The sequence below is a fragment of the Wyeomyia smithii genome, chromosome 2 (genome assembly GCF_029784165.1).
Source record: "Wyeomyia smithii strain HCP4-BCI-WySm-NY-G18 chromosome 2, ASM2978416v1, whole genome shotgun sequence".
NCBI classification, from domain to species: domain Eukaryota; kingdom Metazoa; phylum Arthropoda; class Insecta; order Diptera; family Culicidae; genus Wyeomyia; species Wyeomyia smithii.
Genome location: NC_073695.1, coordinates 175,751,432 through 175,775,140, shown reverse-complemented (window position 1 = coordinate 175,775,140; position 23,709 = coordinate 175,751,432). Strand labels below are relative to the sequence as shown.

Sequence of the window (23,709 nt, the reverse complement as noted above, 5' to 3'; positions counted from 1 at the left end):
GCAACACCAGGCTGTTCATATGTCAGTGTCCTTACAGGTAATATTTGATATTCAAACAGTAAAAAACCATTCGTGTTTGGTGCTGAAAAGTCAGCCAGTATTGATTTAGGTAGTCCAACTCCCGAAAAGATTGAATACCTACAACAATCCATGCTGCAGCTAATGTCCGTTTTGTTGAACTGTAACTCGATGTACGAGGCTGTTCAAGAAGGTATAAAATTTACAACTAATATTGTTATGAAATTGAAATTCAGCAATGATTTTAAATAATGCTGTAAATTTTCTAAATTGGAATGCTCGCTCTTTAAAAGCGAAAGAGGATGAATTTTTCAATTTTTTAACAGTCCACGATGTGCATATTGCAGTTGTGACTAAAACGCTTTTAAAGCCAAATATTAAACTAAAAAAGAACCCAAATTAAATAGTTCATAGGTTTGATAGAATTGATGTTGCCGGTGGTGGAGTGGCAATAGTTAGCCACCGTCGAATAAAACATCGTGTTTTACCCCATCTTGAAACCAAAGTTATCGAGAGTTTGGGAATTGAAATTGAAACAAGTATTGGCATTTTATTTATAGCCGCAGTGTATTTGCCTTTTCAATGCACTGGTGAGCGAAAAAATTATTTCAAGGGAGATTTGCAAAAACTCAAAAGAAATAAATCTAAATTTTTAATCATCGGTGATTTTAATGCGAAACACCGATCTTGGAATAATGCTCAAAGCAATTCCAATGGAAAAATATTGTTTAATGATTGCTCGGCTGGATTTTATTCAATTTTATTTCCAAATGGTCCTACATGTTATTCTTCTATTAGGAATCCATCTACAATTGATTTGGTACTAACAAATCAAAGTCATTCATGCAGTGATTTATTAACTCATGCTGACTTTGATTCTGACCATCTTCCCATAACATTTTCTAATTCCCATGAAACTATTTTAAATCCCACTAGATCTGTGTTAAATTATCACAGGACTAATTGGGATAGATATCGTTCTACGATCGAAGAAAATTTGAATGATGATATTATTTTACAAAATAGTGCTGACATTGACAGAGTATTAGATAATTTTAGCAGCTTAATTCTCAATGCCCGGAATTTATCAGTTCCTAAGGCTCGAGTGAAATTTATTGCACCAATTATTGACAGTGAACTTCAACTACTTATACGTTTGAAGAACATACGGAGACGTCAATACCAAAGATCTCGTGATCCTGCTTTGAAAATTATTTTTCAAGAATTACAAAAGGAAATTAAACATAGATTCACTCTCTTGCGAAATGAGAATTTCATGAGGGAAGTTGAACAACTAAAACCTTCAATCAAAGAAATAGTTATCGGTTTCCGTTATACTCTACTAAATTTTTTGGAAATAAATATTGAAATTCAGTCCGCAAATATATATTTCGACTGTGACGTACAGTCTTCCTCAGTGCTTATAAGACCAGTCCACATAAGCACTGAGGAAGACTGTACGTCACAGTCGAAATATATATTTGCGGACTGAATTTCAATATTTATTTCCAAAAAATTTAGTAGAGTATAACGGAAACCGATAACTATTTCTTTGATTGATCTCAATCACTCTGCTAAGACGCTCGTTATAGATTTTATAGATTTAACTAAAACCTTTTTCAAAACCTTTCTGGAAGCTTTCGAAGGTTTTTAAGAAACCTTCGAGGCCCATTCCAGTCCTTTAAGATGGTGATTGCATTTTTCTAACGAATGAACAAAAATCTCAAAAACTTGCTCAGCAGTTTGAGAGTGTTCATAACTCCAATTTGAACGTAGTAAGTCCTATTGGAAATGAAGTAAACCAAAAGTATGATCAGATCACCACCCAAGAATTTCTTTCTGAAGAGGTATTGGAAACAAACTTGAATGAGGTGCGAACTATTTTCAAAAAATTCAAAAACATGAAAGCACCAGAAGATGATGGGATTTTCTATATCCTCATCAAAAGACTTCCCGAAAACTCTTTAAATTTCTTGGTAAAAATTTTTAACAGATGCTTTGCACTGGCACATTTTCCTACGAAATGGAAAAATGCCAAAGTCACTCCAATTTTAAAACCCGAAAAGAATCCAGCTGAGGCATCAAGTTATCGACCAATTAGTTTATTTTCCTCTATTAGCAAACTTTTTGAAAGAATAATTCTTAATAGAATGATAACACATATTAATGAGAACTCAATTTTTGCAAATGAGCAGTTTGGTTTTCGCCATGAGCATTCCACTACTCATCAGTTACTTAGAGTAACAAATATGATTCGAACTAATAAATCTGAAGGCTATTCGACTGGAGCTGCTCTTCTAGATATAGAAAAGGCATTCGACAGTGTTTGGCATAAAGGTTTAATAGCTAAAATGTCAAATTTTAGTTTTCCGCTTTACCTCACAAAAATGATACAAAGTTATTTAACTGACCGCACTCTTCAGGTTAACTTTCTAAATGGTAAATCTAATAGATTGCCTGTTAGAGCTGATGTGCCTCAGGGGAGTATCTAGGGCCCAATCTTATAAAACATTTTTACTTCTGATCTTCCTGATTTACCACCAGGTTGTGAGAAATCTCTGTTTTGTGACGATACAAGCATTTCCGCAAAAGGAAAAAGCCTTCGTGTTATATGCAGTCGGCTAAAAAAAAGTTTAGATACATTTTCTTCATACTTGCAGAAATGGAAGATTTCCTCATAAGCCAAGAGTTTCATTTCTCAAACCCACCCATAACCACGTTATTAAGATGAACGGTGTGGTCTTAAATTGGTCTGACCAAGTTAAATACTTAGGGCTAATTTATGATAAGAATCTTACTTTCAAGGAGCACATTGAAAATATCCAGTCAAAGTGCAATAAGTATATCAAATGTTTATATCCTCTTATCAACAGGAATTCTAGACTTGGTCTCAAGAATAAACTGTTAATTTACAAACAAATTTCTAGGCCAGCAATGTTATATGCAGTTCCCATCTGGACAAGTTGTTGTGCAACCAGGAAAAAGACACTTCAAAGGATTCAGAATAAACTTTTGAAAATTATTTTGAAGCGTCCTCCCTGGTTTAGCACGAACGAGCTACATAGGCTCACTAATGTAGAAACATTAGAAAATATGTCAAGCCAAATTATCAACAAATTCCGACAAAAATCGTTGCAATGCAACGATTAGCTCGCTTTTTAGTCAGTAAGATAGTTTTAAGTTTATTTTAAGTTTTGTTTTAATCCTTTTTTTGACAAGTAGGTTTAATAATTTTCCTACAATTACATTAACTTAACTGCGAAAGCTAATAACATTCAATAATATAAAAAGCGTACAAATATATGTATATAATAGTGTTGAAATGTCACCATTTGTGGCAGAACACACAATATTTATTCTGAATAGATATCAGTACATAAATAAATCATTGCAAACATTCCCCCCTATTAAAAAAAAGGTATATATACACTTCCTTTTTATACACTGCTTTTTTGCAAACTTCGTTTCGCCCATTTTTTCTTCATCCAAAAGATTTTAAACACTCTAAATTTATTTCAACTACCTCCAAAGATTTACCTTCCGATTTGTTTATAGTCTGCAAATGCATAGCGAATCGGACATTGAATACATTTAAATTCAAAAGAGAAATCGTTAGAAATGATTGGAATGAGAACATCCTTGCCTTTCAGCTTTTGTACATCACCTCGATTCAAAAAATACCCATATTGGACGACATTCGGTCATGTTCAGCTGATTTCCAAAAAAGGAAGCCGTCAGCTTGGGTTTCAATATGACGTGCGGATTCAATTTCTAGCCTCTGACCATCATTCCGATACCGGGAACACCGGGTAGTATTCAGTCATTTTTGGCTGTTTTCTGGCTGTTTTCTGGCTGGTTCTGTGCCAGTCACCGGAAGTCGTCATTTTGAATTTCAAAATGATATGTGAAATCAAAACCTAACCTCTAGGCGTCATTCTGGTTCCAGATATAGCCATATTGGGTGGTATTCGGCCATTTTTGGCTGTTTTCCGGAAACTGGAAGTCGCTATCTTGGATTTCAAAACAGCATGTGGAGTTTATTTCTGGCCTCTGAGCGTCATTCAGGTTTCGAAAATAACCATTTTGGGTTGCAATCGGTCTATTTGGGCCGTAGAATTCAAAATGGTGTCTGACCCATTTTAGATGGTATTTGGCCACTCTCGGCCATTTTCCAGACACCGGAAGTCGCCATCTTAGAATTCAAAATGGTATAAGAGGTTGAATTGTGGTGTTTATGCATTGTGACGATTACAGAAATAATTTTATTGGATGGTATTTGGTCACTCTCGGCTGTTTTCTAAAAAGCGGATGTCGCCATCTTATTATTCAAAATGATTTCCGGGGTAGATTTTTGCTTCTCTGCATCATTCTGGTTCCGCAAATATCCGTATTGCGTGGTAATCGGTAATTTTGAATTGTTCCTTAGACACGGGAAGTCGCTGTCTTAAAATTCAGAATGGTGCCTGAGGTCGATATTTGACTTCTATGCATCGTCACAATTACGGGAATAGCCATGTTGTGTAGTATTTGGTTGCTTTTGGTTTTGAGAAACCGTGAGTCGCCATCGTAGAATTCAAAATAGTATCTGAGGTTGATTTTTGGCTTCTGCCCATCATCACGATTCCGTGAATACCCATAGAAAAGCAAAGCAAAGCCTTGGTGTTACATTCCGATTCGGAACTTGACTTTCTGTTTACTATACACAGACTTCGCACCCAACCGTTAAGCGCACAGGACAATTGCGGGGCTAGCGCTACGATCCTACTGACACTAACAGTCTCTCCCGAGTCAAGACTCGAACCTACGATGACTGGCTTGTTAGGCCAGGATCGTACCTCGAGACCATCTGGCGAGGCCCATATTTGGTGATATTTGGTCATTCCGATTCGGAACTTGACTTTCTGTTTACTATACACAGACTTCGCACCCAACCGTTAAGCGCACAGGACAATTGCGGGGCTAGCGCTACGATCCTACTGACACTAACAGTCTCTCCCGAGTCAAGACTCGAACCTACGATGACTGGCTTGTTAGGCCAGGATCGTACCTCGAGACCATCTGGCGAGGCCCATATTTGGTGATATTTGGTCACTTTCCAGCTTTCCACTGTTTTCCAGCCCCTCCCCCCCCATCCCTTCCAAAGTAAGGAGGGGTGTCAAACCATCATACAAACATTTATCACCCCCAAAAACCTTCACATGCCAAATTTGTTTCCATTTGCTCGATTAGTTCTCGAGTTGTGAGGAAATTTGTGTTTCATAGAAATGGTGCCCCTCCCTTCCAGAAGAGGGAGGGGTGTCGAACCATCTTGAAAGTATTTTTGCCCCCGAAAATCTTCTCATGCCAAACTTGGTTCCATTTGCTTGATAAATTCTGGAGTCATGCAGAAATTTGTGTTTCATTTGTATAGAAACCCTCCTTTTCTGAGGTGGGAGGGGTGTCAAACTACCATACACAACCTCGCTTCTCAATACATTAACGTGCCAAGTTTGGCTTCATTTGCTCAATTAGTTCTCGAGTTATGTAAAATTTCGTGCTTCATTTGTATGGGGGCCTTCCCTTTCAGAGGAGGGAGGGGTCTCAAACTAGTATAAGAACCTTCCCCGGCCCCAATAACCCATGCATACAAATTTTCATGTTCGGTTCAGTAGCTTCCAAGTTTATCTGGATTAGACAGACCGAATTCCATTGTTATATGTAAAGATTACTCTCTCAACTTCTGCTAGGATTTTAAAATCAAGAGTTTACAAATTTTAAATCTTATTAATTCTCGTCAAATCATGTGGCTTAAACGCGTGAACCTCTATAGTATAACAAACATATGAAAATATGTTTCCAAGCGGTTGAATAGCTGCAGACTACATATCTACCCTGGTTTGAGAATGTTGATGCTACGGTAATAGTATGCATACCAACTGTACGATTTTTTTAGATAGTCCGAATTTTCAGGAGTGGTGTCCGAGTTAAATTTCTGTCCGGATTTTTCAAACTGTTCGGAAAACATACTAGAATTAACTATCAACTCTTGTTTAATCGGGTTCGAATGCATCTCCACTTTTGATAGGGATCTAACAGCAAAGAGTCGAGATTTCGTCTTTTAAGGACCCCACCAGATCTACTAAAGAAAATTGCATACCAAGAAAAATATACATTCAAGCAAGCAGATGAAAATCTTATGTAGTCTAGAAATAGGTTTCAATTTTTAATTTTTCAATTTTGTTGTTATCAAACTTTGAATAAAATATGTAACGTTTCACATAAATCAGGATTTTTTTGACTAACTATTCAATAAAGTTGAGTTTCGAAAAAATGGTCCGTTTTTTTAATTTAGGAGTTGGTATGCTTAGGTCTGAACAATCAGCAAAGAACAATGTTATACAGAACCTTTACTATGAAACTTAGATAGAAGTAATTCTACTGAAATAATGAAATACTACTCCAAAATAATACGCAAATCTGCTGCGATTTATCGGCATTGCGATTACTATCGGTTACTATACTCTCGTCGGTTTTTGCTAAACCGTTTTATCTAGCCACATTTTAAAACGAAAAAAGACCTCCTATGCGTTTAAAATGCGAATTAGGCATCATACAGATAACCTCCTGCGGAATGGCCATTCCGAAATTACTCTCGGTACTCAAAATGCAGTTCATGAACACATCGTCAGTTTCACTCACTATTCTCTAGTTTTCAAATATATTTTGCAAAAAAAAATAAAGTTTAAATTTTCTTAAAGCAAAGAATGCTGGTTCGAAGTTTACGGAATCAGAATCTTTCATACAAAACGCATCGTAAATTAATATAATATATTTGTTCTGAAACTGAAATAAAAAAAAATTAAAACGCGGGTCATCCCTTTGCATTTTCGAACTGCAGATAGTGATTTTGCGCTTATATTTACATAATAAAGTGCAACTCTGAAGGAAGCCATGTATTGAGCAATAACGCAGTAGAGAACGCCATTTCCAGCTTTTTTTCGATAAAACATTACTTCAAAATGCAAGTTAAATTTAAAGAGCTTTCAGAGAAGTTCTGATTTCTCCAAAAATAGATTACATTTTTCCCTTACCTTCAAAAGTTTGGGATATCTTTTCCTTCACGAAAAATAGTGAAATCAGAGACTTTGGCTTTTTAGTAAATGTTTTCAAAATAACGGCTGCGTTTACTTTTCACATTCGTAATAGGGATTTAACCAAGATGTCACAAATATGATATGTTTCAATAACGATACTTAAAACGAAGACTTATCCGACAATTTGCCAAAGATTTATTCCGACAATTTGCTAACAAGCTGCTGTTGAAGAATCTTTTACTTTATTTATAGAATAATGATCACTATTGCTAGAACTGGATAAATCCTTTACCTAACCAGCCTCATTCCGATCCACAGACTGGCACGGAACGCGCAGTTGACTATTTATCTATTGTAGCCTTGATATATTGAGCAATTTTTAGTTCCTATTCTGCTTATCTAGTTTCTCTTTAGGACGCAAAGCTGAATGCCTCACTAGACTTCTGTTTCGCTGACACAGCTCTGTACTCTATTTTTTAAACCTAGCATTAACCAATTTTCAGGAGCAAAGGATCCATGATGCAATGCATACGAGCGCCTCGCTCACCCACTAGGCTGGCTCTTCCACCTGCGCAAAGAAAAGCTAATAAGAAAAACAAAAAGTAATAGTATTAATCCTTGATTACAGAACAATCTGCTGAACTGATAACATTATTTGCATTGCTCACTAGACTAACACAACTATTAGTTTCATCGGCTGTTCACATTTAGCGATTGTAGAGGGGTCTGAACGTTAGTGCGACGAATATTCCTGTGTTTCTTTTTCTTGGTGGTGGTGTTACGAACAATGTAATAATTCAATAATTGTGTGCTGGTTGCAGAAGTCATTGCAACAAAATCATCATCGAAGTTAATATATTGTAGCTAATGTTTAGTGGCTAGCAAAAATAGCCATCCTTCCTATCCTTACTTTTGTACAAATAAATTTAAGTGATTTATAGATATAGATGTAGATATATATAGATGCCTAATCCTACAATTTAAAAAATCGTATCCGCTTGTCAGATACTAAAAAGTAAAACTTTACAAAATTTACAAAAATTAAGATGGGACGGTTTCCGGAAAACAGCTGACCAAATACCACCTAATATAATTGCTTTCGAAATCGAGATACTGCCCAGAGGCCTCAAAACGACCCTAGTGACCGTTTCTGACCATCTCAAATTGCAAAATGGCGTCTGGAGTTGATTTCCAGTCTCTGAGCATCATTTCGATGCCGTGAATACTCAAATTGGGTGGTATTCCGCCATTTTTGTTTCTCTTCCATAAACCGAAAGTTGTAATTTTTAAATTTAAAATGGCCTCTTGGGTCATTTTCAGGTCTCTTAACATCATCTCTATTTCGAAACTATAGCTTCGAAACTGGTAAATTAGAGCTGTTTTCCGGGAACCAGAGGTTACCATCTTAAATTTCGAAATGGCATCTGGAGTTGATTTTCGCACTCTGGGCATCATCCCGTTTCCGGAAATACCCATATTGGGTGGTATTCAACCTATTTTGGATGATATTCAAAATGGCCACCAGGGTCGTTTGAAGTCTCTGGACATCATCCCAATCCCGAAAGTACTTATATAAGGTATCAGTTGTAATTGTACCAATAATATTGTCAGATATTCATAAAATTCCTCAGATTCGGCAAATGTCCCCGGAAAACCCGATTTCCGAAAATGAAACTAAATTTCGGGACATTGCTGACACAGATTGCAAAGCAGATAAGTTGCTGAATATTTTAGTGCTGAAACTATTGAAATCAGATGAAAACTGACAAAATTACAATAATTTCAATTTGTGGGTACCCGGGTAACACGTCTGGCATGTAAGGGTGTTTTTTTTTGCCGACCACATAACGGTTAAATTGATCACCTTTTGTTCGCTCTTTTTGGCCAACTTGTACAACTGTTCATAGAAGTCCAGGGGATTAAAATCTGGGAGGCTAGGGAGTCACAAAGTCTTATCAAGAAAATCGGTCAAATTCTACCGACACCACGCTTGGACGATATTCGCCGTGTGGGCCGGAGCGCCGTCCTGTTGAAAGACCTTCCCGTGGGGTCCTGAAGTACCGGGGCCACAACCTTCTCCAGTTTCGTTACCCCGTGAACCTCGTATCCGTACGGCTTTTATCCCAGATCCTTCATCATGATGGTGTGGGCAGTCCCGGTCTCTGTACCATTCCTGAACCTTGCCTTTGTACCATTCCGATCCTTCCTTATTGAACCCCCTCTTCCCTCTTCTCAAACATATTCAGAATCGCTCCCGTAGCATCCCAGCCTCAAATATCATAATGTGATATCCCACTGTTTTGTTCGCTAGCTCACTTCACTGTTTACCACTTGTAAATGACAAGGTATTAGGGTAGGGAACGGCTTAAGCAGTAGCGCCTATTCTAATCAGTCGAAGAAAATAAGCCTCAAACTCCTGCATTTTGATCAATATCGACTATTTCAATGATGGAAACGAAAACTTTGATTGTCTAGCTGTCTTACGAATATAAGAAATACCGTTAATCACAAAGAAATCTGTGAACAATTGCAATTGAAACAAATCAACCTATATTGCAGCCATTCAGGAGCCACTTCGGATGCTGAAAAAAAAACGCCTGCAAAACAGATGGAAACTGCTTAAAATAGGTTCGGGGCTATTGGAATAGTGTCCCTCGATTGGTAACTTTGATTGATGATTGTTAAAGTTTGCTAACTTATTTAACAACCTGAAAACAAATTCTGACAGAGAAAACGATAGAGAACAGATTGATATACTACTGTTTGAGTTTCACCGAACACATTTCGAGTATTTCGTCTGAATACACAGGCGGTTCCTAAAGCTACTTAGAATATGTTCCCTACCCTATATTGCGACCAGAGTTGCTGGAGATGATTGCGAGGGAAACAATTCCAGAGAAGGAAACTATTTTTTTTTTTCAAACTCGTTTGGTTTCTATAAAGCGATGAGTCTGTGTTTTCAACATAACTTGCATCAGCGAATGTTTGTGTTTTTCTCTATCGCATAGAGTTTCCAGATCGTGATGTGACTTCAAGAAGCATATGATCGTTTCGAAATCATCTACATACCAGTCATACATTGGAAACAACAAATTTGGCAGCTCTTATTAACATGTGCAAAATATAAACAGTTTAAAAGTAGCAAATATTTCAAACTCATTATCGGCTCAAACGGCATTGGTCCCCGTAGTTCTGTAGTTAGCGATGTCGATCGGCTAACTGTCTCACACGGTTGTAATATCGGATTCGATTCCCGGTCAGGTCGAGGATCTTTTCGAGCTGTAAATTTTCTCCACTCAGTACTGGGGCACAGTGTATCGTTGTACTTATCCAGCACATGCGAAATGTTCCAAAAACGATATCGATAACGAATTCTCTCAGCTAACAATCGAGTTGATCGAGACCGCATTAGCCCCACAGGCTAGTGTGCAATATTGTATTGTAATCGGCTCAAACAAAATAGCGCTTGCACCATAATGTACCAAATACTTGGAATATCGAAATTTAGTGGTTCGAGATTTCATTTTTTCTGGGAAAATATAATTTAGCAGATATTATGTTTATGTCTTCTTTTTCTTCTGTTTTATTTGACTCAGACTTCGCATCCAACTGTTTTATTGAAAGGACAATGGCGAGGTTAGTGTAACGACGATCCAACTGACACTAGCTGTCTTCTCCCGACCTGAGACTCGAACATACGGTGACTGGCTTGTTAGACCAGCACCGTACCTTGGGACGAGCTAGGAGGTTATGTTTATGTATGTGAAACTATTCAAAGTTCTAGTAAATCTAGCAACAAACGTGTGATATTTCACCATATCTTGTTTTATATTTTAACAGGATATATGACAAATAACTTTCTTGAATGCAAATATATACTTCATCATTACTTCATATTATATAGTTTTATTCACTTAATTTTATTGAACATAGTACACTTACACGATAAATTTTAATCAATTTCAAAAATAATCACTTCAACTTGAGAGTAGTAAAAATATAAAAAAACACCCAATTTCATCACTTCACTGATCGATAGCCTCGATCCTACTGAGCAAGATCGCGCCAAATCACCGATGGTCGAATATCGACCATTTTTGATTTGAATGAAACTTTGCACACGTATTTGGCTTAGCAAACTGAGCATTTTCCACAGATGGAGCGATTTTTCACACCCATGAGTTACATTCTAAAAGGGCGTATGCCTTTTGGCATTGGTTTTATTCGCAGCATTGTAGCCCAGAAACTGTTGATTGTATGGAAAAACTGTCTGAGAATGAGTTGTAGGGAATTAAAAATGCACAATAAAAAAAATATACACTGTACAAAAAATTTTTTTTTTACCAAAAAAAATTAAAAATAAACATTAAATTTCAATTTAAAAAAAAACAGAGTTGAATTTTTTTTAAAGAAACTTGACGTTAATACGCAACTTTTAAAAAAAACTCCAGGATGGAGAAATGAAAAATATTTTTTTTATGGTGGATTAATTTTTTTATAAAAATTCTAATTTAAACATTTTCCAAAATATTTGTATTCTGATGACCTTAAAAGATGCAGAGAGTCATTCTGAATCAAAAAGCTCTTGGTAGTAAACATTCTAAAGGCATCGGTTTTCGAGTTATTTTAAATTTAAGCTCAATAAATTATTAATATTTCGGAAAATACACGTTTTTTTTAATTTGTCCTTGGTTCTCCAGCAAAAACCATACGTTCATTGAGAGCCTCATCAAAAATAAACAATTCATTCTTTGACAACAAAACGATTGGGCGAACGGTTCTCAAGAAAAGAGTTAAATGTTCTAAGTGATATATATATATATATATATATATATATATATATATATATATATATATATATATATATATATATATATAAGAATCAAATATTTGTTTTCGAGTTTTATTATCTTAGGAATATGTTTTTTTATGATATAGATACTTTACAGAACTAGTTTCACCTTATATTTTATATACATCATAAGTTTGTTCGGATGTTTTATAAAAATGTTTCATAAAATAATATGTTTGTCGTGCAACACTACCTACTTGTTTACTAATAATAACTGTTTGTGAAGTACGCAACCAATAACTACTGGGTCACCTATAATATCTGTTTTCGTATATAAATACGATTGCACTATTCCAGATGTGTTAGTAACAGTTTGCATTTTGTGAAGATGAATAAAGTGAAAATGGAATACACCAAGCCCAAATGCTGTTTTTTATAATTTTATAATTTTTCGAGCTTAAATAACTCGAAAACCAATGCCTTTAGAATGTTTACTACCAAGAGCTTTTTGGTTCAAAATGACTCTCTGCATCTTTAAAAATCATCAGAATACAAATATTTTGAAAAATGTTTAAATTAGAATTTTTATAAAAATATTAATCTACCATAAAAAAATTATTTTTCATTTCTCCATCCTGGATTTTTTTTTTAAAGTTGCGTATTAACGTCAAGTTTCTTTAAAAAAAAAAAAAAAAAAAATTCAACTCTTTTTTTTTTAAATTGAAATTTAATGTTTATTTTTATTTTTTTTTGGTCAAAAAAAAATTTTTTTGTACAGTGTAAATTTTTTTTATGGTGCATTTTCAATTCCCTACAACACATTCTCAGACAGTTTTTCTATATAATCAACGGTTTCTGGGCTACAATGCTTCGAATAAAACCTATGCCAAAACGCATACGCCCTTTTAGAATGTAACTCATGGGTGTAAAAAATCTCTCCACCTGTGAAAAATGCTCAGTTTGCTAAGCCAAATACGTGTGCAAAATTTCATTCAAATCAAAAATGGTCGATTAAATTTTCGCGTATTTCCAGGCGATTTGAAATGATTTTGCTCTACTGCTTCAATTCCCGCCTTAAACAGTAAGTTCTTTTTTACGCGGGTTGCTTTTCTCATAACTTGAAAACGGTACAAGATTTCGACCTCATTTCAATCAGGTTATTCGTTTCAGGCCAAGAGTAATCATACATCCGTTTTCAAAAAAAAAACTCAATTTATTGTGCGAATACTGAAAATTTAAAATATTGTATTTTGGCTACTGATTGGCCACTATCATATTCAAATAAGCTTCAAACAATTCAGGACGATTTTTTTCAATCTATTTTCAACTCAAAAAGTCGTTCTTACGCGATCCCATACAAATTTGGAACGCATCCCCCGCGTAAAAAAGACCTTAGTGTACTCAGTGTTGTTGCTAGTCTTACTCTGAAACGGTTATTGCTTGTATTTCTCAAATTCGTGTATATTGTCAATTTTAACGCCGTTTGTGGTGATTGTTTGCAAGTATCATCGGAATTTATCGCACGTCCATCGACTTGCACTCGCTGATTATCGAATTTTGCACTTTCTAGTACTGAGGTCAGCCGACAGATAATTGTGGTTCTGACTATTGGATGAAAGAGTTTTTGTGTCAGAACTTTTGGTATTTGCAAAATCGTCTATATTGGTCGTTATTGCAGACTGCTCGATATATAGTTAGTTGAGCTAAAATAAAAAGAATTATATTATCCTTGCCAGGTTCTGCTTGAAACATTCAACGAGTTTTTGTACAAAAATTCTGTTTTATAATAATTGTTCAAATAGTTTTGGATATGCTGAACAATACCGTCGTGTTGTATAGTTTTATTATCGTACTTGTTCGAAAGAATATACGAAATAACATGGTGGTTGGTCTATCCTACAGCTTGTTTTTTTCTTTCTTTATGTACTTCAATACGTTTGGAAGTGGTACCAGCAGGAGCCAAATGCTAATACAGCAAACATTCCTCTTTTTCCTTTTCTATCTATTTTGCATGTCGCTGCACTTCGACCGCTCTAACAGAAATCAGGCCGAGATGACACACACCTGTCGCGGTACGATATCCCTCCATGGAGCCCTTATTCACACCGTAGACTCGTGCACATTTGTGATATCAAACGGTGGAACTCAAACGTTTCACATCAAAGCTGCCAACGAAGTGGAACGGCAGTCCTGGGTGACAGCGCTGGAACTGGCCAAAGCGAAAGCAATGTAAGATAGCGTTGTTCGTTCATACCGAAATTGATTATCCCCAATCTTGACTGACTACCTTTGTATGTTTTTGTAACGCATAGACGGGCTATGGAGAGCGACGAGGAGGAAGAGGACACCGCAGCCAATACAATACCGAGCGAGGAACTCATTCTAGTAGTAAGGGAGTTAACTCTTAGATTAGAAAATTTGAAAACATGCTACGATCTGATTACGAAGCATGGGACAGCCCTTCAGCGGGCTCTTTCGGAGCTGGAATCCGGAGAAGATTTGCCTGGTAAAACAAAGATAGTCAGCGAGCGTGCAACACTGTTTCGAATATCATCCAATGCCATGATCAATGTAAGGCAAAGTTCAATTCTATTCGTACTTGAACATACTACTAAATATTTGGCTTTGTTTGGTTTTGTTTGTTTCCAATCACAAATAGGCCTGCTCGGATTATCTACAGACGGCGCAAACCCAGGGTCACAAATGGTCAAAAATGTTGCAGCACGAACGTGACCAAAAGGTGCATTTGGAGGAAATGGTCGAGCAACTGGCGAGGCAGCATTCGCATCTTGAGCAAGCAGCACATCGCCACAGACCGAGTGAGTACTATGAGATGTTCGCGATCGCTAGCATAATGTAATTTCCATCACACTGCACTGCAGTTTACAGTTCATGTTAAACGATATCTGCGAGTTTTCACTTTTAAGGAGATTGATTGAAATTGATTAAACCTGTCCAATAATAAACACACAGATACGTCAACTTTTTTAATGTTCTTGAATGTACGAACTAAAATGTGTGTGAAAAAATGAACACTTTGAATGGGAATTTTTTTCAAATGTTTCATATATACACTACTCGTCATAAGTTTGGAATCACTTTATTAAGTATTGCAACGCCCAGTTTGAATATTGCAACACCTCGAAAAGTTTAGCATCACTTGATATGGACAGATTAATGTAACTCTATCTCTTAATTCTGTAAACCTAGAGAGTTGTGATCTTCAGCAAAGTTGTTCAGGAGGACAAGGACTTATGATTGGAGGAGAATATAGTTCGGGATTCAGCCACAACGCAGCGCTAGTGTGCATGTAGTTTTGAGTGTTTTTAATGCTATTTAGCTCAATAATCCCACCATTTAGAGAGTTGCGATTTCCAGCAAAGTTACATAAGAGGCCAGGCTTGTATAGTGCGGAACTCAGCCGCAACGCAGCGCTGGTGTGTATGTAGTTTTGAGCGTTTCGAACTTAGTTTGGCTCACAATCACATTATTCACACTGATTGTTTACACATGATGAAGTAAAACAAAACCAATTTGAATATTGACAGTTTGATCATCTCACACAATACGTAAGCTAGTGTGTGCTTATTCTGAAGAAGTGCTTTTATTTGAGGAGGTTATAACATGTAGCATGCGACCGGTTGGTATGTTGACAGTTTGATCACCAACATTCGGCTTACATGCAAGCCGAGTGGTTATTACTTCAATCATCCCCATCCAACGAGCACCCGACACCCGAAATGTATACACGAAGTCAAAACACTCGCCCTGGTGGTTGCCGAAGTTGTCGAAGTCGTGATTTGTGTTAACACTGAATTGTAATGAAAATAGCCTCGATGGAATAGTTTGGAACACACATGCGTGCTCGACCGAAGCCGAAGACTGCAACTTTCTTGGTAGTAATATTCGCGCAATAGGTGAAGTCTGAATACGAAGAACTACATGCACCCTGGCACCGCATAGTGGGGTAATTCAGTACTAAATTGTCTACCATGTAGAAGCCTTTAGCATTCTGAACGAGTTTACTGAACATCGAAACTTTCTAGCAGGTCGGAGTCGTTAGATTAGTTAAGTTCAAAATACGACAAGTTGTGTGCCCACTAGCGCCACATAGCGGGAAAATTTCACACTGAATAGGCCACCATACAGTAGCCTTTGACTTTCTGAACAAGTTTGCTGAAAACCGCAACTCTCTAGGTTGTCAAAAACATGAAATATCCGCCTATTGCAGGTGATGCTAAACTTTTAGGGAGGTGTTGCAATATTCAAACCGGGTGTTGCAATACTCAGCGATTCCAAACTTATGACGGGTAGTGTATGACATAGGTAAATTCACTCCATTTTTTCAGTGATGCATGCATTCACCGTTTAGGTCAGCGGTTCTCAATCTTTTTTGTTCGCGTACCCCATGGCGATATTTTTCAAACCAATTGTACCCAATGGCTTGGAATGTTCTCGTAGAGTGGGAGAGAGCAGTGGTAGATCATTGTGTGGTAGTCTAGTTTAGGTTTTAAAATGAACTATGGTTTGTTTGATTGGTACAGTCACGCTTTAAGAGCAGGTTTGAACAACAAATGAAGTATTATGAAAAAAAAAACTGCTTTATCCGCCATTACTGATTTTTCATTCGCGTACCCCCTGGATGCTTACGCGTACCCCAGGTTGAGAACCGCTGGTTTAGGTGGATTGAGGTGGGTTATTTTCCGACTATATTTAAGACGGTGCGGGATGACATGGCTTTACTGTGCTTTATTGAAATTCAATTATCATCAATTGCGAACTCGCATCCGTCTTTGCATCTTTGCGTTGATTTGAGGTTTGTGACATACTGAAGTCCATAGGATCTCGTGTTAGTAAATATAGGTTGTAGCATATAGGCGATAAAAACAACCTTTCTGACATTGAAATGGTTGATATCATATTTTTCTATCTATTTTAAAAAGATTCATATGAATAATTTGCTTCAGTTGCTTCGAAATGAGGCACGGTTTGTTACTTTGTAATAAGAATTGACCTTTTCATATGTCTCAATCTTCAACGTTAGCTTCGTTTTTACTATAGCTACCTTCACGTTCTCCCACCATACAAGTACAGCAGCATCGAGCTGCATTGTTCTAATGTACCAAGAAATCAATTACGTTTAATTTATTTCCTGTGAAGAGAAATCCATTTTCACTTCAAACATTCTAACTCCCATCTCTCGTTAACCACAAACACAATTGATACAAACTGTGTTTTAAATTTTACATCGACAGCCGTTTCTATTTATTAATATTCCATCCAGGTGTCTAGTTTATGGATTTTTTGCGACCTTTCCTTCATACTAAGCAATATAACTCTTCAAGTTCGGCAACGAAACCTGAAATAATTCGTTTGGAAATTGGTGGATCCAGTTTTTTAATTCACTGTATGCATGTTAATAAGTAAAATCCCTTTCATAAAATAAATTGTTTCAGTTCCTTTCGTTGAAGAATCTGCTCTTAACTATCATTTTTTATGAAATTTTGTTCTTGCACAATCGTTTACGATAAGATATTGGACATACACATTTGCCAAAATGTGTATGTGTACACTAAAGTCGCTTTTTCAAACGCGTAAATTCCAGAATCCGCGTAAAAAAACGCGTAAATTCCGAAATCCGCGTAAAAAAAAACACGTAAATTCCGGAATCCGCGTAAAAAAACGCATAAATTCCGGAATCCGCGTAAAAAAAGCCGCGTAAAAAGAAACCCGCGTAAAAAGCGACCTTAGCGTATATTTAAACTTCATCGCATCACAATTAAGCGTGGAAAAAATGTAAGTAAATAAATATGGCAGATTCAATGAAGGCTGACCACCAATCATAATCATAATCACACAAATCATAATTATCAAGCAGAAATGTTTTCATGACATAAACGCTTTCATTTTTCCACACAAGGAGATTACAAACTAATTGACATATTGCACTGTTGCTCGTGAAAGTCTTTTCTAGTTTCAATTAGAGCTCATCGATTAAGGACAATCTTATAAAAGTTTTCTCCTAATTTGGTCAATAATGGAGCTCTTGGGAATGGAACAAGCGTCAAAACGACGCGCGTCATAATTATCTCAATAAATGGTTGATCGTTATAGAGCACTACTACTACAGTACTACGACGATTCAATTTATGTCCGCTTTTTGCACCTTTGTCGGCTAGCTGTTGACCTTCGCTTAGCCATAGACACCTTTTATTAGATCATTAAATTAGATTTTGTAAACAACTAGTCAACAGTATTAGTAAATGCGTACAATCTTCGCTGCCGCATACTGAAACTAGATAGTTAGAATGTGATTTTAATATGGAACCTGCTGAGTGCGCCACCATGACCACAGCTGTTTTCGGTTCATGTGTACTCTGGAATATGCCGCTACCAACCCTCATGTGATAAACAACCTTGCACACCACACATAAATCTATATAAAACGATAAAGCAATAAGCTTAACGAACCGGCACAACGGTGATTTTACACAGCGGCATCAAATTTACACTGTCGTTCCTGATAGATGTACTGCACCGAAAACGTTTGAGAAAAACACCCTGCCGTTACAATACAGTAGTTGTTAAAAACCTGTTGATGCTTGCGGTTGAAGGCCAAGTACACATCAAATCGCAATGATATTCAAACCTTCTGTGATTCTATCATGCCAATTGGCCCTGACACAAGTAAAAGAGATTTTTAAGGCTGTTCGCACCTACGCGATTTCTCATATGCAATTGTCAATTTATGTGTGAAAACAAAAGCAAAAATATTTCCCTCCTTCACTTTCGCAAGTAAAAACCAAATCAATATCAACAGAGTCGTCAGGGCCAATGTCAGTGAGCGGGCGACCTCCCAGTCCCGGTTTTAAGTGGCGACACCGACCACCACCATTTAGAACCATCATCACTGCCGTTCACGTCATCATTACCAAAACCATTATCATCATCAAAACCCAGTGATATCAGATGTTTTCCTCTTATTTCCGCTAGAACTGAAAAATGAATTATTTGTATCATTATTGGACACTATTAAAATTTAACTTATGATGAGAATATCGAAAAAAACTAATTTCGTTTTCCGGTTCCAACGATGGAACGAGCACTAGTTGATTGATTCAGTGGGGAATTGATTGATCTGGCACCAGTGCCAAGACTAACACAACAAAACAAACCTCAACCTACCGGTTTTGCAATAGGCGATTTCGCAGAATCAAAACGCGCTGCAGCATCAAACATTGCGGCGTGTAAATAACAAACTTTCAATGCAACATATACCTACAAATACAAAACAGCCAAAATCACTCTCACTGTCGACAGAATTTGATACAACATCGTTGTAGCCGTTGTAGTTTAGGGTATTTCAGGGTTAAATCAATGAATAATGTCGTTACAATTTTTCAACTTATGATCTTTTAGCGATCGAAATGGTGTAACTTAAAACAAGGATCTGGTTTCTTTTCCCATGGTTTTAATCTGATTCTCTCTGACATTAGCAACTTATAGCTCAGAGACCACCCAATGCGTGATTTTGATTGCAGAATTAAAGTTGCTATATAAATTCGTGCAAAAATATTATCTTAAATAAAAGAAATAGCTGATAGCTGATAGCAAAATTGCAAAGAAAAAACGGAAAAAAGATAACGTGACGAGAAAAATTCTAAAAATAATTTGCTTTATTCATATAGGGATTTTTACTCTTTTACTGTTAAAATTTTCAATAACAGTTCTTTATTTTTTGCTGCTTTTAGTAATTTATTATTTTTTCTAGTCCCATGATAATTTTATCAAATTTCGTTTTTTTTTTGTAAATAACTTAACATTATCTGTTAATTAGTAATTACATCTAAGAAATAAATTTCGCTAACTATAATTATTATAAAGTTTAAACATAATCTTCCAGTTGGTCTCGTTTGTCTGTGGTCGTATGTTCGAGTCTCGGCTCGGGAGACACTGTCAGTGTCAGTAGGATCGTAGCGCCCAGCCCCACAATTGTCCTGTACTTTAAACAGTTGGATGCGAGGTCTGTGTATAGACCATTTTACGAAGTGACAGGTGTCACGGATCCTGCTGATATTGATGCTGCTTTTACGTGCGTTATATCAGCTGTTCCGAGCTTTCTGTCAAAATTTCATTCATGAATTAAGTTAACAAACGTCTCGTAAAATGGTATATAATAGCGTAGCACCAAGGCTTTGCTTTGCCAGTTTAAAGGGTTATATACCTTTTTGCTCGAGAAAAAAGGGGAAAGTTTAAAATTCTTTTCAAGCTTGTAGCACCTTTTTTATTGCATGAAAGTAGTAATTTTCTGAAAGTTCAGTTATTCAACAACAAACAAACACGTTTGTTCATAAGAAATACCAATTTTGTGTGGAGTAATGGCCGTTTCCCCGAAACGCTTCTTTTTTGCAGAGACTTGCGATGTTTAAGATAGCGACCCAGCAGATCAACAGAAATAAAAAAACTCATTTTTTTATCAGTTTAGAAGTGTGCCGGGTATCTGAACGATCATTTTTGTAGATATTTTGTTTTCAGTGCAAACGGGAAGGTTTTTCCTGAAAAAAAAACATGTTTTGAGCGCTAAAAATGGCATTAAAAATATTTTCCGGAAAAGTAGAACTTCGTGTATCAAAACCGATCGTTCAACGACCGGGAATATTAATAACTAACATTTAAAAAAAAAAAGATGAAGAAAATATTTTACGGAAAAGTAGAACTTTGTGTATCAAAACCGATCGTTCAACGACCGGGAATATTAATAACTAACTTTAAAAAAAACATGAAGAAAATCGTAAACACGGCAAAGTCATTTTTTGAGAAACACCATTCTGAGATAAACGCGCATAAAGTTTCAAGTTTAGCTTATGCGGCCGTTGCGAGGCGCGCTTGAAATCGCTCTAACTTTCGCCCTATCGCTCAGATCTTTATGAAAATTTGTAGTAGTGTTCTCATGAAGTTGTACTTTAAGATAATGCAATAATTTTTTTTTCGATATTTTGAAAATTATAAAGATATAAAACCCCTTAAATATGAATACAGGCATACCTCGATATAAGGCAACCATGATATAACGTGACCTTTTTGGAAGTCTTAAAATCAAAGTGCAGCAATTGTTTTGTTCCGAATAAATATTTTTAGTAAGTTTTAGGGTAACATTGATCTTTTTTTTGTCAATGTTTTGTGATGTTTGTCTAAGAAAGTGGTCTTGAAGGAACATAAGAAAGGTTTATATCTACTGCTGAGTGATAGAAAATAGGTTTTTGCGCACCTTTGATAATCAACAATTTTGTATCAATAATAAAAATTGTGCTTCGATAAAACATAACTCAATGTAAAAAAGTTGCTTTAAATCGAGGTATGACTGTATAGTTAAAGAATAATTTTTAAATAAATTTTTTCACATATGGATTTTCCTGAGGATATAAAAGTAAAAGCTGTTATGTGTTATTCTTATTTCTATGGTAGTTAGGGACTCTCCATTTTTTACCTACTACTGTACTAGAATTGAGTTATTGCACGGGCTATAGGTATTTTAAAAATACGCTGTGCATGAGCTATACAAATGTTTATTTTAATTACTTCTAGAGATGAAGATATTTTATAAAATCTTACTGCATGCCAGTTCAAAAATGCTTGTTCGTTAATTTCGTTTCCGTAGCCTTTTACTTTTACCATACAACTGTCATGTGCACAGGGTAATCAACTGGTTTTACATTTATCACTAGAAAGCTGTTATTTTTTCGTTTGTCAAAAAAATCACGTTATATTCAAGTTTTTCAATTGATTGCATATGTATATTTTTTGACGTTGACTAACGTCTATATCGAAGTTAGGCATCTAAATTTGAAAATCTAGTAATTCAACCAGGGAAAAGTGGTCAGGTTTTGAGCGCTTATTTTGCAGTCATTTATAATGAGGTTTTCGAGGTTATGACATCAATCGATCAGAAATTCTTTTACGGTTAAATTTATGTAACAAAAACAAACTATTGTTCGAGATTCACTATTGAAAAATTGGTAATTAATATCGATTGTCTAAATCATACCGCGCAGCCAATCACTACCTCTCTTCCCAAGCACAGTCGACACTAACGGATACAATCGATCTAACTTTGTTGTTGTTGTTGTCACTTTCTGTTTCCGATGTTCATTTGCGTTCCTTTTCAATCCATTCTCTATGTAGCCCCTCCTTCTTTTTAACTAATTGACGAAGCCTTGGAATAAAACATACCTTTCGAACATTTCACCCCATCAGTTTCATGACTAAACCGTACCAATTACATACGGACGCTAGGAGTTAGCAGCTGAAAGGAGGAAAAACAAAATAGTACCGGTCATCTCGTGCCGGTTTCACCCGTAATGCTGGTGGCTGTAATTAATACATGGCTACTGCAAAATACTAAAATAACTGGAATTCTGGACGGACTAACCAGTAAACGAGAATAATCGGCAACTGGCACCTTTTGGTGCCTCGAAGTTTTATAATAGAAGCGGTTAATTGAATTTTCTGTTTTACAAAATGCTGCTGCTAGCGGGAAAAAACCTTGCAAAAATGCATTTTTGTGCTGGTGTTAATGTTACGACAGCGGCCGGCGCAGCTTTCAAGAAAAAAATTTTCTCTACCATTCCATCATCTACTAAGCTCCTCCTTCTTCCTAATTATCTGACGAAGCCTTGGTATAAAACGTACCGTTCGAACATTTCACCCCATCAGTTTCATTACTAAACCGTACCGGTTACATACGGACGCTAGGTGTTAGCAGCTGAAAGGAGGAAAAACAAAATAGTATCTCGTGCCGGTTTCACCCGTAATGCTGGTGGCTACTGCAAAAAACTAAAATGGCTGGAATTCTGGACGGAGTAACCAGTAAACAAGAATAATCGGCAACTGGCACCTTTTGGTGCCTTGAAGTTTTGTAAAAGAAGCGCTGCATTTCCCTCTACTATTTGTTTTAATGGAATATAAGAATACGGTAGTCAACGTCATGCGGTCGTGTCTTGAATACCACCCTCCTACTATTTTCCCTTGTTTATAACTAAGACCTATCAGTCCATAAAGCCATATAATATACAATGCTTTGTTTGTCTTTTGGAATGAAAACATCCTGTTTTTACAACCACAAATTACTCTGTAAACTAACATTTGCCTGCAGAGTTGGCCTCTAATAATGTATAAATGTGTAACGGAATCCAGCAGCTAGGCATTTTGCTTAAAGAAATTACCAGTATTTTTAGGTTGTTTTTTACTCCTTGAGATATCACTCAGTCAATTGTCTCATTCTCCGTAGACGGAAGTCATTTATTACTCGAAAACAAATTAGGGTGTGAAACGGCTCAATCAGTTGCGCTTATTTTTTACAATCGAGAAAACGAACCTCACACTCTTGAATTTTGATTAATGTCGACACTTTTAATTACGGAAACGAAAACTTTGATTATCTGATTAACTGTCTTACAAATACATAATATACCGTTCATCACAGAGAGATCTTTGAATAAACATCAATACTATCGCCATTCAGGCGCCATTCGGGTGCTGAAAAAAATTCTCTTGCAAAACAAGTGCACACAAGGGTGTCCCAAAAAAATTGATGTTGAAAAAGTCAAGGTCCTCAGCCCTAAATTGAAAGATAATGTTATTTATAGCATTTTTGTGGAACATTTCGACCTTATAAAATGTCGTTTTCAGGTTGCCCAAACGTGATTTATGAAAAAATGGCTTTTTCAAGCTACAAAACCACCCTTTTGCACTTTTTTCAAATCTGTTCGATTCCTACATTTTTCCATACATTTTTTTTATTTTTGTGGTGTTGTTTTTGAATATTTT

The 23,709-nt window shown here is 36.3% G+C and overlaps 1 protein-coding gene across 1 annotated transcript in view; it reads left to right on the top strand.

Annotated features, from left to right (window-relative positions):
* LOC129721818 (oxysterol-binding protein 1) overlaps positions 1-23,709 on the top strand; it is a 72,122-nt gene that overhangs the window by 27,133 nt on the left and 21,280 nt on the right. The window contains exons 3-6 of the mRNA XM_055674831.1: positions 7,595-7,693; positions 13,924-14,112; positions 14,196-14,454; positions 14,543-14,702. Coding sequence (XP_055530806.1) covers positions 7,595-7,693; positions 13,924-14,112; positions 14,196-14,454; positions 14,543-14,702 — 707 coding nt within the window. The remainder of the gene's footprint in view (positions 1-7,594; positions 7,694-13,923; positions 14,113-14,195; positions 14,455-14,542; positions 14,703-23,709) is intronic.